General features: G+C 44.0%; 1 protein-coding gene across 1 annotated transcript; it reads right to left on the bottom strand.

The window, feature by feature from the left end:
* Positions 1-723: 723 nt before the first annotated feature.
* Positions 724-1,692, bottom strand: LOC309598236 (lysophosphatidic acid receptor 1-like; the record flags this gene model as incomplete). Its single annotated transcript, XM_082328602.1, has 1 exon — positions 724-1,692. One exon carries the CDS (start codon positions 1,690-1,692, stop codon positions 724-726), a length of 969 nt encoding a protein of 322 aa, XP_082184728.1.
* Between the last annotated feature and the right edge of the window lie 9,608 nt (positions 1,693-11,300).

The following is an 11,300-nucleotide window of genomic DNA, read 5'->3' as shown; positions in this document are numbered from 1 at the left end:
CAAATTTCAAAAGCCACGGACTCCAGTGTGCCTCTATTTGTAAGCAGAAATATGAAAAGTGTAGTCACAAATATCGCACAAAAACATGCAATCCAGCTACGTACTGCAGTTAAAATTACAACAGTAAAACAGAGCTGAGTGCCCCCATTAACAAAGAGATTCATCAAATATTCAAAGATACAATCTGACTGCCTGTAAATGAGAAAGTAAGATTACATTTCCCCCACACTACTGAATATTTTCTAGCCATTTAACTGTCTTCAAAAACATAAAAGCAAAACCAAAAAGGCTGTGAATCCCAGCAGCAAAGCGAGCACAACAGAAGCCTATTTCCAAATGCAAAGTAAACACGGCTAATGGAGTTATTTTCATCTCCGAGCAAACCAGCTCTCTTGCCATTTCGAAGCTGGACAAACCAGGCACACGCACCAGACCGCTTCGCGAAGGAAAGCTGCAAACCGCCGCAACGCTGCACCCGATTCACTCGCTACCCAAGACTACGAAAGCTGCTGAGAGAGGCCACAAAGCTCCAGCCCCCCTTCCGCGGCTGCCCGCACAGGCACCCGCCCGGCCCCCGCAATTTTCCGCGCCCCGCGGTGCTTTCCGCGCCCCGGAGCTGTCCCCTCGCTGGGCGCCGGGGAATCCGGCCTTACTTCAGATCTCTCTCTGACTACATTGACTAGGTCAGGCAAGCCAGCAGTCCCGAACCAAGGGCAGTCCCGGCTAGATGTTCTCGATGGTGCAGGCTCGGACGCGGTTGGTGGAGAGGCATTTCAGAGCCTTGAGTTTAGCCCCCAGAGTTTTGGCTTTCAGGGTATATATTATGGGGTTTCCCAGACAGTTCATGGTTATCAGCATAGCCGTGCAGTTTCGAAAGATGTAGACGCCTGGGTAGAGATCAATGGGGCACTGATGGTTAGTTGCATCGAATATGACTCCTGCGAAAAAAGGAGCGTAGGAGATCAACGCCAGGAGCCAAATAAAAATACTGGTTCTGGCAACCTGGATTTCAGCTGATTTGTAGGTGCCAGTAGCTTGTCCACATGCTTTCATTCTTAGCTTTCTTTTCCTCAAGATGATAATGATTCTAAGGTAAGTGAACAGAGGTATAATAAAAGCCACCACAACATTGGGAATGGCGATGAAGATGAGGTAGTCGACGCAAAATGGACTGTAGAGGACAGAGAGATTTTTTTCCGTGCTCAAGCAGTTCCACCCCATCAATGGCAAGCAGCCCAAAAAGAAAGCAAGGACCCAGTTAATTAAAACTGCAGCTATGGAATGTTTTCTAGCAACCCTGAATCTTGTCCTCATGCTTGCAGCCACAGCCAGATAGCGTTCAATTCCAATGCTTACCAAGTTATAGATGGTGGATAAAATAGACATAGTATATAAGGCATAAGGTGCAAGCATATCCTTGGATCCAAAGATGGTAATGTCAGGATTGGTGATGAACAGCATTGAAATCCAAAAGCCAGAAAAGCTGGTGAAGAGATCAGAAAAAGCCAAATTACAGAAGAGTACAGAGATAGGCTTGTGCAGATCCTTTGTCGCCAGTCTGGTGAAGATGACTGTGCAGTTGAAGATCACAGATGCTATGTTAATGGTCAGTTGAGGGATGCCCAGGGCAAGTACTAAATATTGACTCCAAATTTTAGTGTGGTTAGTAGAGCAGTTTGGGTATCCATTCATGGTGGAAAATCCTACTTTCAACTGTGAACGAGGTCTGCTTTACTCATCCCATATTCCGTAAGAGACCATACTACATGAGTGTTACTGCCACCTTGTTCTCCAGGCGAAGAATGAATCCTGACACACAGCTTCTGTTACCACATCATCACCATGACAGTGGATTAAACTTTAACCACTCGTGTTTTTAAATATTTGGGTTAGCAACGCAGGGCATAGCCAATTACCTTTAAGTTGCTAGGATAGCCAAAAGTGAAAAACATATTTACTACTATACAGACGATCTGCCTAAAGCAACCTTTATCAAGAGCAAAATCTGGCCGGTTCTTGTGAAGGTGAATGATCACATCAGTAGTTTAAAAATCTTTAAGGATATTCTAAAATGGAATGAATGTGAATTCAGCTTTAATTCACAAATAAATTAGATGGATAAGGGATTAGAGAGTCAGAAAATGGAGAGCAGTTAATTTTTTGGTTTTGGAGGGGGGAGTATGTGACTGATGGAGCTCAAAGAAGAACATCACTGTTGTGTCACTGACCCGGACCCCAGTTCAGCGAGGAGCTAAGTCCTAATTTCAGATCAACTCTAGTGACATCACAAAACTTCTAAAGTGCTCAAGACTGGCAAGATCCAACAGAACCTAGTTGTTCACCGTCTCTTGCTTACAATTACAAATTGATGCAGCCAACAGTGGCTGTTTAAGCACAGCCAGATCATATCTACAGAACAAACCCCAAACTTGTAAGCAAAACCGTACGATGAACCGCAGCACTTCAAAGGGGATCCTAAAAGGTAAGAGCCTTTGTCTCCACGGATGCTCTTGTGCTTGGGCCCACAGAAATATCTCTGTACTGAGTACTGGAGTACTCAGAGGTTGTCAGAATACACCTGAAATTGTATGGCCTTTCTTTCTCTTCTGTAAATCAGAGGTACTGATGCTTTACAAGCTAAAAAAAAAAAAGAGATGCATTTAATGTGTTGTTGAATTAACTTAGTTTTCAAACAAGGAAACGCAGGAGAATGAGTTAACCCTTTAGTAGATTAATTGTATTGGAGACTTAAGATGCCTAAGCAGTTCTGAAAATGCCATTTTTTCCCACCTTAATTCTTGGATGAGAATGTAGCTAGAAAACGACAGACATCCATACTCATACCTTTGTTACAGGATATTTTGTGTTTGCTTAGTTTGTACATTAATAAAACAACATAATATCGTTATCTTTTCTTTCTCGGTCCTTTTAAAGGGAAACGATTTTTGAGAACTAGATAAAATACTTGAGACTCGGGGGAAAAAGCTCTTTGGACATACAGTCAGTGCTATCAGGCAGCAGAGGGCACTGCTGGAACAAACAATAGGGTATATGGGGGAATATGGGGATTTTGAACAGCGGAGCAGTTGAGGTGAGCTGTACCTCCGTATTTCAATATGAACAGCACCATGGATATTTTTTTCTACGCAGAAGTGTCTGCTTTTGTTTGCTAATGCTGAGTGTGGGTCGCCTGTGTGTCAGCCCCCGTTTTATTCAGAATGCCCACGCACAAGGAGAAATCGCAGTGTGCTCTGGCTGCTACCTGGCATCTATCTGCAAATGAGCAACTTTCCTTTAGCAGAATTAACCAGGTAAAGCCGTGTTACTGATAAAGTTATTCTGATTTAATTTATGTTTTACTGTTATCCTAACAAAGGATTAATTTGCGTTAGTAACAACTTTATGCCATGATATTGCAAAGCAGCTCAGCTAAGTTTAGGAGCTTTCCACATTCAGTGCTGACATCTGATCATTACAGCAGCAATTCCAGCTCTAGAACTGTAAATCTGTGAACTATATGATAGCTCTGCCAGAATCTACAACATAAGAAATTTGTGCTAAAATGTTGAGCTTAAAAAGGAAAATTCCATAGCTTCTTTTTTTTCTATTGAAGCTGAAGTGTATGATAGTATATTCAGGTTAGTGTGCAATTAGTAGTACACACTTATTATATACTAGAAATACTTTATGCAAATAAGTAATAGGTATTTCAGATGGTCACAAGGAAGCGCAAAGAATGATTATGTAGAAATAAGGGCTGATTAATCAGGTCTGCTGATGTATTCATATCCTGTAAAATATTCTTTTCAAAGTGTCACAGATAAACCATTCTTTGTGCACCCTATAATCCACCTCATACAGACTTGTCAACCACGCCTTTGGTGTGAGGTTGCTGCTGAACAAGCGCTCTACTATTTCTGTCACCTTGTCAATGCCAGCGCCACAAGTCAGCAAGTTCTTTTAATACCAGCGAGTACGTCAGCAGGTATCGTACAGCGCCGGTGAGCATCGGTGAGGAATGGCAGAGGACACCAGCCCAAGCCACATGCACTCCTGAGCTCTTCTGGTTGTGTTTTCCATGGCTTTGCAAACTCAGGGAGGGGCTGAGCGCTGTGGTGCACAGCAGGCTATCCACAAAGTAAAACATCTTTAAAAATAGCCTGGTTACTAAGAAGAGTATATCCATGAACTTGGACTCCAAAGTGCCCTAGATACTCCTGAAAATGCTACTTGAAATTTCTCTAATGCGAAAATTTGGTGGTCGAGCATGGAACACTAAACAATATGAGATCAGAATGTAATTAAAAATAATATCAAGTGGCATAAATAGCTCTTCACAAAAGCTTTGTAATCTTATTTACCTAATATAATGGCATAAAAATTAGCATAATGTTGCTAGATTAAAGGAGACAATATTATTATGGAAACTGCTTTTTTAGTGGCCTTCAATATAGAGAAAACCCCAGATTTGTATATTCCAACCCTCCGTAATAAAGTTTGAGCTCTCAAAACCAGATGAAAAGTAGTTTGAATTGAAAACACCGTGTGAGACAGAGGGCTGCTCCACAATCAGATCTCTATGTATAACAATCTTGGTTCAAGGGTATTCTTATACTCCATATTCTGGGAACTTTGCGATCTTTCTTGTACTTATGCTCACAACAGACCCGCGAGGAAAGAGTGTTATCTACGTTTTACAAGTGGCAAACTGTCCTGGTTTCAGCTGGGATAGAGTTAATTTTCTTCTTAGTAGCTGGTAGAGTGCTGTGTTTTGGATTTAGGATGAGAATAATGTTGATAAGACACTGATGTTTTGGTTCTTGCTGAGTAGAGTTTACACTAGTCAAGGACTTTTTAGCTTCTTGTGCTCTGCCAGGTGCATAAGAAGCTGGGAGGGAGCATAGCTAGGACAGCTGACCCAGACTGGCCAAAGGGCTATTCCATACCATATGACATCATGCTCAGTATATAAGCTGGGGGAAGAAGAAGGAAGGGGGGGACATTCGGAGTGATGGCGTTTGTCTTCCCAAGTAACCGTTACGCGTGATGGAGCCCTGCTTTCCTGGAGATGGCTGAACACCTGCCTGCCGCTGGGAAGTAGTGAATGAATTCCTTGCTTTGCTTTGCTTGTGCGTGTGGCTTTTGCTTTACCTATTAAACTGTCTTTATCTCAACCCATGAGTTTTCTCACCTTTACTCTTCCGATTCTCTCCCCCATCCCACCGGGGGGGAGTGAGCGAGCGGCTGTGTGGTGCTTAGTTGCTGGCTGGGGTTAAACCACGACAGTCCTTTTTGGCGCCCAACGTGGGGCTCGAAGGGTTCGAGATAATGACAGATTTAATTGGAATGTGCTAGATGATTGAATTTATAGTTGTTACTGCTGTTTAGGTATTAATCAGCAGGCTTCTGTACTTGCCATGGGGCTTGCTTGCCTTACTGTATATTAGAGTATAGTGCTCGTTAGTGGCTGCTTTTTGCTTTTGCTACTTGCTGAACTGCTTATCATCTTACTGTGCTGTGCCTGGGAACATTTTGATAACAACAACGGCCATGCCCTGGGCTGGCAGATGGCCAGGGCATCGCTGCTGTTTCTGCACTGCTGTACTGGACAGGCTGGAACTCCAGTGTGAACTCGAGTCAAAGGGACTGTGACCTGTGGATGAGTCCATGTGGGAGCAGGACACCCCGAAGCGCCTGTGGACGTGGATAAGCCCATACCAGAGCAGGTATGTCTCGAAGAGTCTGTGGCCATGGTTATGTCTGTGCCACAGCAGGTATACTTCTTGAAGGGATTGTGGCCCAAGGATAAGTCCACGCTGGAGAGGGTACACCTCGAAGCATCTGTGGCTGTGGATAAGTCCGTGCTGCAGCAGGTACACCTTGAAGCATCAGTGGCTGTGCATGAGGTCATGCTGGAGCACCTCAAAGCGTGTGGCCATGGGTAAGGCCATGGTGGAGCAAGTTTACTTCTGAAGAGACTGTGGCTGCGGGTAAGGCCATGGTGGAGCAAGTTTACTTCTGAAGAGACTGTGGCTGCGGGCAAGGCCACGCTGGAGCAGGTATATCTCTGAAAGCATTGTGGCCCATGGAGAAGGTCATGTGGGAACAGGTGCACCTCTAAGTGACTGTGGCTGTGGATAAATCCATGCCACAGCAGGTATACCCCTGGAGAGACTGTGGCTCATAGACAAGGCTCCGCTTGGAGCAGGTAAACCCCTAAGGGACTACAGTCTGTGGATAAGTCCAAGCCGAAGCAGGGGCAAGGGGAGGAGTCCATTGCAGTGTTAAACCCAATGGTCTGGTCCAAAGTGGCCAGGGGTGGAGATTGTAATGGAAATACCTTTAAATTGTTGTAACCCATGATCTGAGTTGCATGTTATAGGAATTACCATAGCAGGAACCACCTGAACAAATGGAGGAGAAGCCTTACAAGAAGCAGTGCAAGTGCAGCAGTAACCCGACCTGAGCTGGCTTTGGTGCCCAATAACTCCACGCAACACACCACCTCTCCTGTCCTGAGTGATCACCATCACCGATGGAGCCCAGTCACGGACTAAATGAACCCAATGGACATTATGTGGACATTTGTGGATGTTTATGGACATTTTACAGACATTTTACAGGAGTGGTCCATAGAATAAGTGGGGTGGTGGTTAATGAGGATGTATTGGATAATGTGGGACCTGAGCATGACGTAAATGGTATGGAATAAGGGGTGGATACTGTCCTGGTTTCAGCTGGGATAGAGTTAATTTTCTTCTTAGTAGCTGGTAGAGTGCTGTGTTTTGGATTTAGGATGAGAATAATGTTGATAAGACACTGATGTTTTGGTTCTTGCTGAGTAGAGTTTACACTAGTCAAGGACTTTTTAGCTTCTTGTGCTCTGCCAGGTGCATAAGAAGCTGGGAGGGAGCATAGCTAGGACAGCTGACCCAGACTGGCCAAAGGGCTATTCCATACCATATGACATCATGCTCAGTATATAAGCTGGGGGAAGAAGAAGGAAGGGGGGGACATTCGGAGTGATGGCGTTTGTCTTCCCAAGTAACCGTTACGCGTGATGGAGCCCTGCTTTCCTGGAGATGGCTGAACACCTGCCTGCCGCTGGGAAGTAGTGAATGAATTCCTTGCTTTGCTTTGCTTGTGCGTGTGGCTTTTGCTTTACCTATTAAACTGTCTTTATCTCAACCCATGAGTTTTCTCACCTTTACTCTTCCGATTCTCTCCCCCATCCCACCGGGGGGGAGTGAGCGAGCGGCTGTGTGGTGCTTAGTTGCTGGCTGGGGTTAAACCACGACACAAACGAACAATCACATTATTTGCTTAAGATCCCACAGAAGTCCAGTACGGAGGGAACTGAGTCTAATCTGTATCTCAGGCTAACACTTTAAACACTGGCTGCACCTTGCTGTTGGCAAGCCTTTGATTGATATTTATCTAGATTTCGCTTTCTACAACACTTTTTAGTTCTATAATTGTTTTTCTATTCCTTTATCTGAATGCCCAAATTGCTATTGTTTTGATATTTGTCACGCGTAAGAAAGGGCATTATTTTGTATAGAATCTCCAAGTTCAATAACAATTATCTGACAATTATGCCTGTGGAGAAGACAATAATCACTGAACATGTTGAAGAGACTGAGAAAGAGACATGAGAAGCTTCGGGCTGAATTTTTAATGACCTTCCATTTCAAGTGGCTGTTGTGGAAAATCTAACTTCACGCAACTGAGCTTGCCGTTTCAGAAATGCCCATAACCTGCAGCTCTCAGGCTTCCACAGGAATCACAAGTGCTCAGCAGCTCTCGGAGTAACAGGCCCCAGCTGTGACATGCCAAAGCTGATTTCAAAACAGGAAATTCAGTTCAGGAGCTGAGAGTCTTAGTTCGGAGCAGTAACCCTTGGACAACATACACTTTTACCTTCGGGTGATGCAACAGCAATTCTCTGTGTCCTTTATGCTGATAATACACCAAGAACCTTGAGTTACGCCTGAAACTACAGAAGAAAAAGCTGCATCTGTGTAATGAAAATAAGAACTCCACAGCACAATTAAGCTACAGATGATTTGGTGTTACTTTCAAAGTAATGTACACACATGACACACACGAGAAAAACAAGGCACTGAAAGGATAAGGGATTTTACAGTTCTGGTTGCTTTCCTATCACATTCTCCCTGAGCTCACGTCCAATTCCTACTCCCGTTCTTGAACCACTAGACCTTGTTTGCTGTGAAATGCAACGGTTCCACTTTCTCCTCAGTTGCCCCTGCAGTCCAACTATACACTTTACCAAGCTCCCGACAGCACACAACCTGAGCCAAAAAATGTCAAGTGACATGCAGCTTGGCTAAGTATTGAGGAAGATTAATTCCTGCTTGCCATGACCTTCAGCAAAGCCTTGAGATGAGAATATCCATCTGCTCAGTCTTTCAATGGGCATCATGAGGCCTGCAAATAAACATTCAGGAAAGGGAGTGATACAAATAAGGAGCCTATTTATCCAATTTATGTTTTAATTTATGCAGATTAAAGTCTTCCTCTTTGGAGAGGAAGACACAAATGGGATGTGTGATCTCCTTCCAAGATTTTTCTGAAATGTTTTTGAAAAAGAGAGCGCTCTGCTCCTCCTCCACCCACTCTCTTTGAGGAATTTTTGCTTGACAGGTTTTGAGTTATCTGACGTCCCAGCTATGCTTTCATGGCCCTCACCAGGAACGTAAAGCGAAGACAATCATCAGGCTTGAATGTCTCCGACTGCTGTTTAGCACTATGTTAGCTACAAGCCACAAAATAACGTCAAGGACAGCTTGTGGCAGGAACACCCCCCCAAACCAGGCCCTCTCCCCATCTCTGCAGAGCCTGAACACTTCTCTGGAATGCCAGAACTGGTATTTTCACCTTTGAGGGACTTGTATTATGCTGTCTATAGGGAGACAAACATCGATAAATACTTGAAAACAAGGTTGTATGGAAAACAAAGCCTTCCACCGATAATTTATAATGTGAAGAAGCCAGAAAGCATTTTATCCCTTTAGACATGAAACAGTCCATGTAAAGGGCATCTTCCTTCTGAACTGAACAACTACAGAGGCATAGTGAGGACTCTTGTTACAAGAAAGCAATGGTCAGAAATGTGTGCGCTTCAAAACCAGGCAAAGCAACGAGACAGGCTGTAAACACAGAGCTAAATATACAGCTGAGAGGCAGACAGCCTTCAGAATACATCTTTGTAATCCTGGGAAATGTGGGGTTACACACTGCTAGTGTTTCATCACTCACCCAATGAAGACTATTCATCCACATGAAGACTAGTGCTTTACGTAAATACTAGGAAAAAGAGAGAAGTTCAGCTTTACTAATGATGACATCACATCATACAGGGTCTAATCCTCAGGTACAGCCTGAAGTAGATAGTAAGCAGTTAATGCACCAGAGCTGAGCCGCAGGCCAAACAAAGCCATTGGAAATGCTTCTAACTATTCTGTGGAAGTGACCGTGTATTAGAACAAAGTTCCAAACAGAGCAGACTCAGGGAGAATAATAGCCAGCCCACATTTTCATGTGAAGGATGAAGACTTAATGTTTCTGATTCACCAACAGCTACGAAATTCCAGATTTCCTGTTCAGTGGTGAGGGAACTCCAATGAAGAAAATTACAATACACAACTAAATGAAGAGCACTGAGTGTGTTCTCTCACTCTGAAGCATAGGTTTCCCACTCAGCCAGTCACTAATCATGAAATTCATCTGTGTTTTAAGTTTCTTGGAAGTGCTCCCCTCTCCCACTGCAGGGACAATTCCTCTCCCAGGTCAGCTCATCTATGAACAGGATTTGGACTCAAGTCAGTCTCACCCTCACAAGCCTCAGATCTTCTTCCTAAGAGCAACAACTCAGCCTCCCAGCACAAAGAGCTGTGCCACCGCCTTGACTTTGACTGGGACCCTTATGCATTTGTACCATGGAGTCAGACCCAGCCTGCTCTCATCCCCTCCTGCCTGCACTGCTGGGACACGGAGGCACTGCAGCCGTTCAGCTGGAAGGTTAGGAACAGCTCTGGACTTCCTCCCTTCAGCACATGGTAGGATCATTTGGCTCAGATGCATGCAAGTTTCATGAGCCGTCACGTCAGCCCCTCCAAACTTCCCGTGAAGCCCTTTTGGTAGCAGCAGGTTAACGCCAGATCTCACGCATTTCAGAACCCAGGCTGGGGAGGACATCTCCAAAATCTTTGCTGCTGTGGCTCTCAAAACCACAAAATGCAGTTATCACTGGTTTTGATATTCCCTCCTGTTCTTGCCTGTCCTGTAGCTATGGACACAACTGCAATCACTATGTCAGAAAAAACTAGCCTGGAGTTCAGTGAGCTGCAATAGAGTCCCTGCACAACTTTGTCCCTTAGCTTCTTTCTCCGAGATCCTCATATGTATTTAGGTTCAATGTCCAAAGGCCTTTATGTAAAACTCACCTACAGTGCATTTCCTTTAAAAAATATTCCGAGGTGCAAAGATGACATTGAGAATTGATAACCAAGCACCTGGCAGGTAAGTTTCTTTAGAAAAAAAAATAGAGATCACATGATGTCTGCCCTGCTTATTTAGCTTACAGACTTTATAAGGAAAGGGAATGTCTTTCCCTGAGTCTGCCTTCCCTTTCTAGCACAAATACAGACTTAGTTAACATGACCGCAGTGCAAATTATTACTACTTTAATAATGACAGTCTGGAAGTTTGACAAATGGAAAAAAAAAAAACAAACCACAAACTCAAAACTAAGAATCCTGAATTTCAAGATCAAAATTTCTAACCTTCAGATTTTTCAGTCCTAAACAGAGGGTTTCCAGCAGGCTCTTAGCTTTCAGAGAACTAAACACAAATAGAGCTAAAAAAATAAATTAATCCAAGAGCTTTGGTTCAGCTCCCCCACTGAAGACCGCCCCCAGAAAAGAAAAAGAGAAAAGCCCAGGAGTAAAATGTCTTGTAGATGCCCTTGAAGGCTGACACCACCTGACACCGCCACGTTCACGCCCCGGTTCTCCCTACGTGCTCAGCATGCACCTTGCTTAGATAGCTCCACCGAGACTGCCAGACTAGGAAGTTAAAAAATGCAACAAATTCCCTTATTGTTCTCGTCACTGCAGTAACTCTTTATCTTAGCACCATGTGCTAGGCAAATCATCCTCTGTTCATGCTTTAATCTACCTAATCCAGGATGGAAAAACACTACCCAGCAAATCTTCATTGTTGGAATGTTATTTATAGCCATCCTTTTTATGAATAAAAGACCTGCTCATAAGTCAGCT

Source organism: Platalea leucorodia, assembly GCF_965183815.1.
Source record: "Platalea leucorodia genome assembly, chromosome: 16".
Classification (NCBI taxonomy): Eukaryota; Metazoa; Chordata; class Aves; order Pelecaniformes; family Threskiornithidae; genus Platalea; species Platalea leucorodia.
The sequence above is the reverse complement of the archived record's forward strand: the minus strand, read 5'-3'. Positions and strand labels throughout refer to the sequence as shown.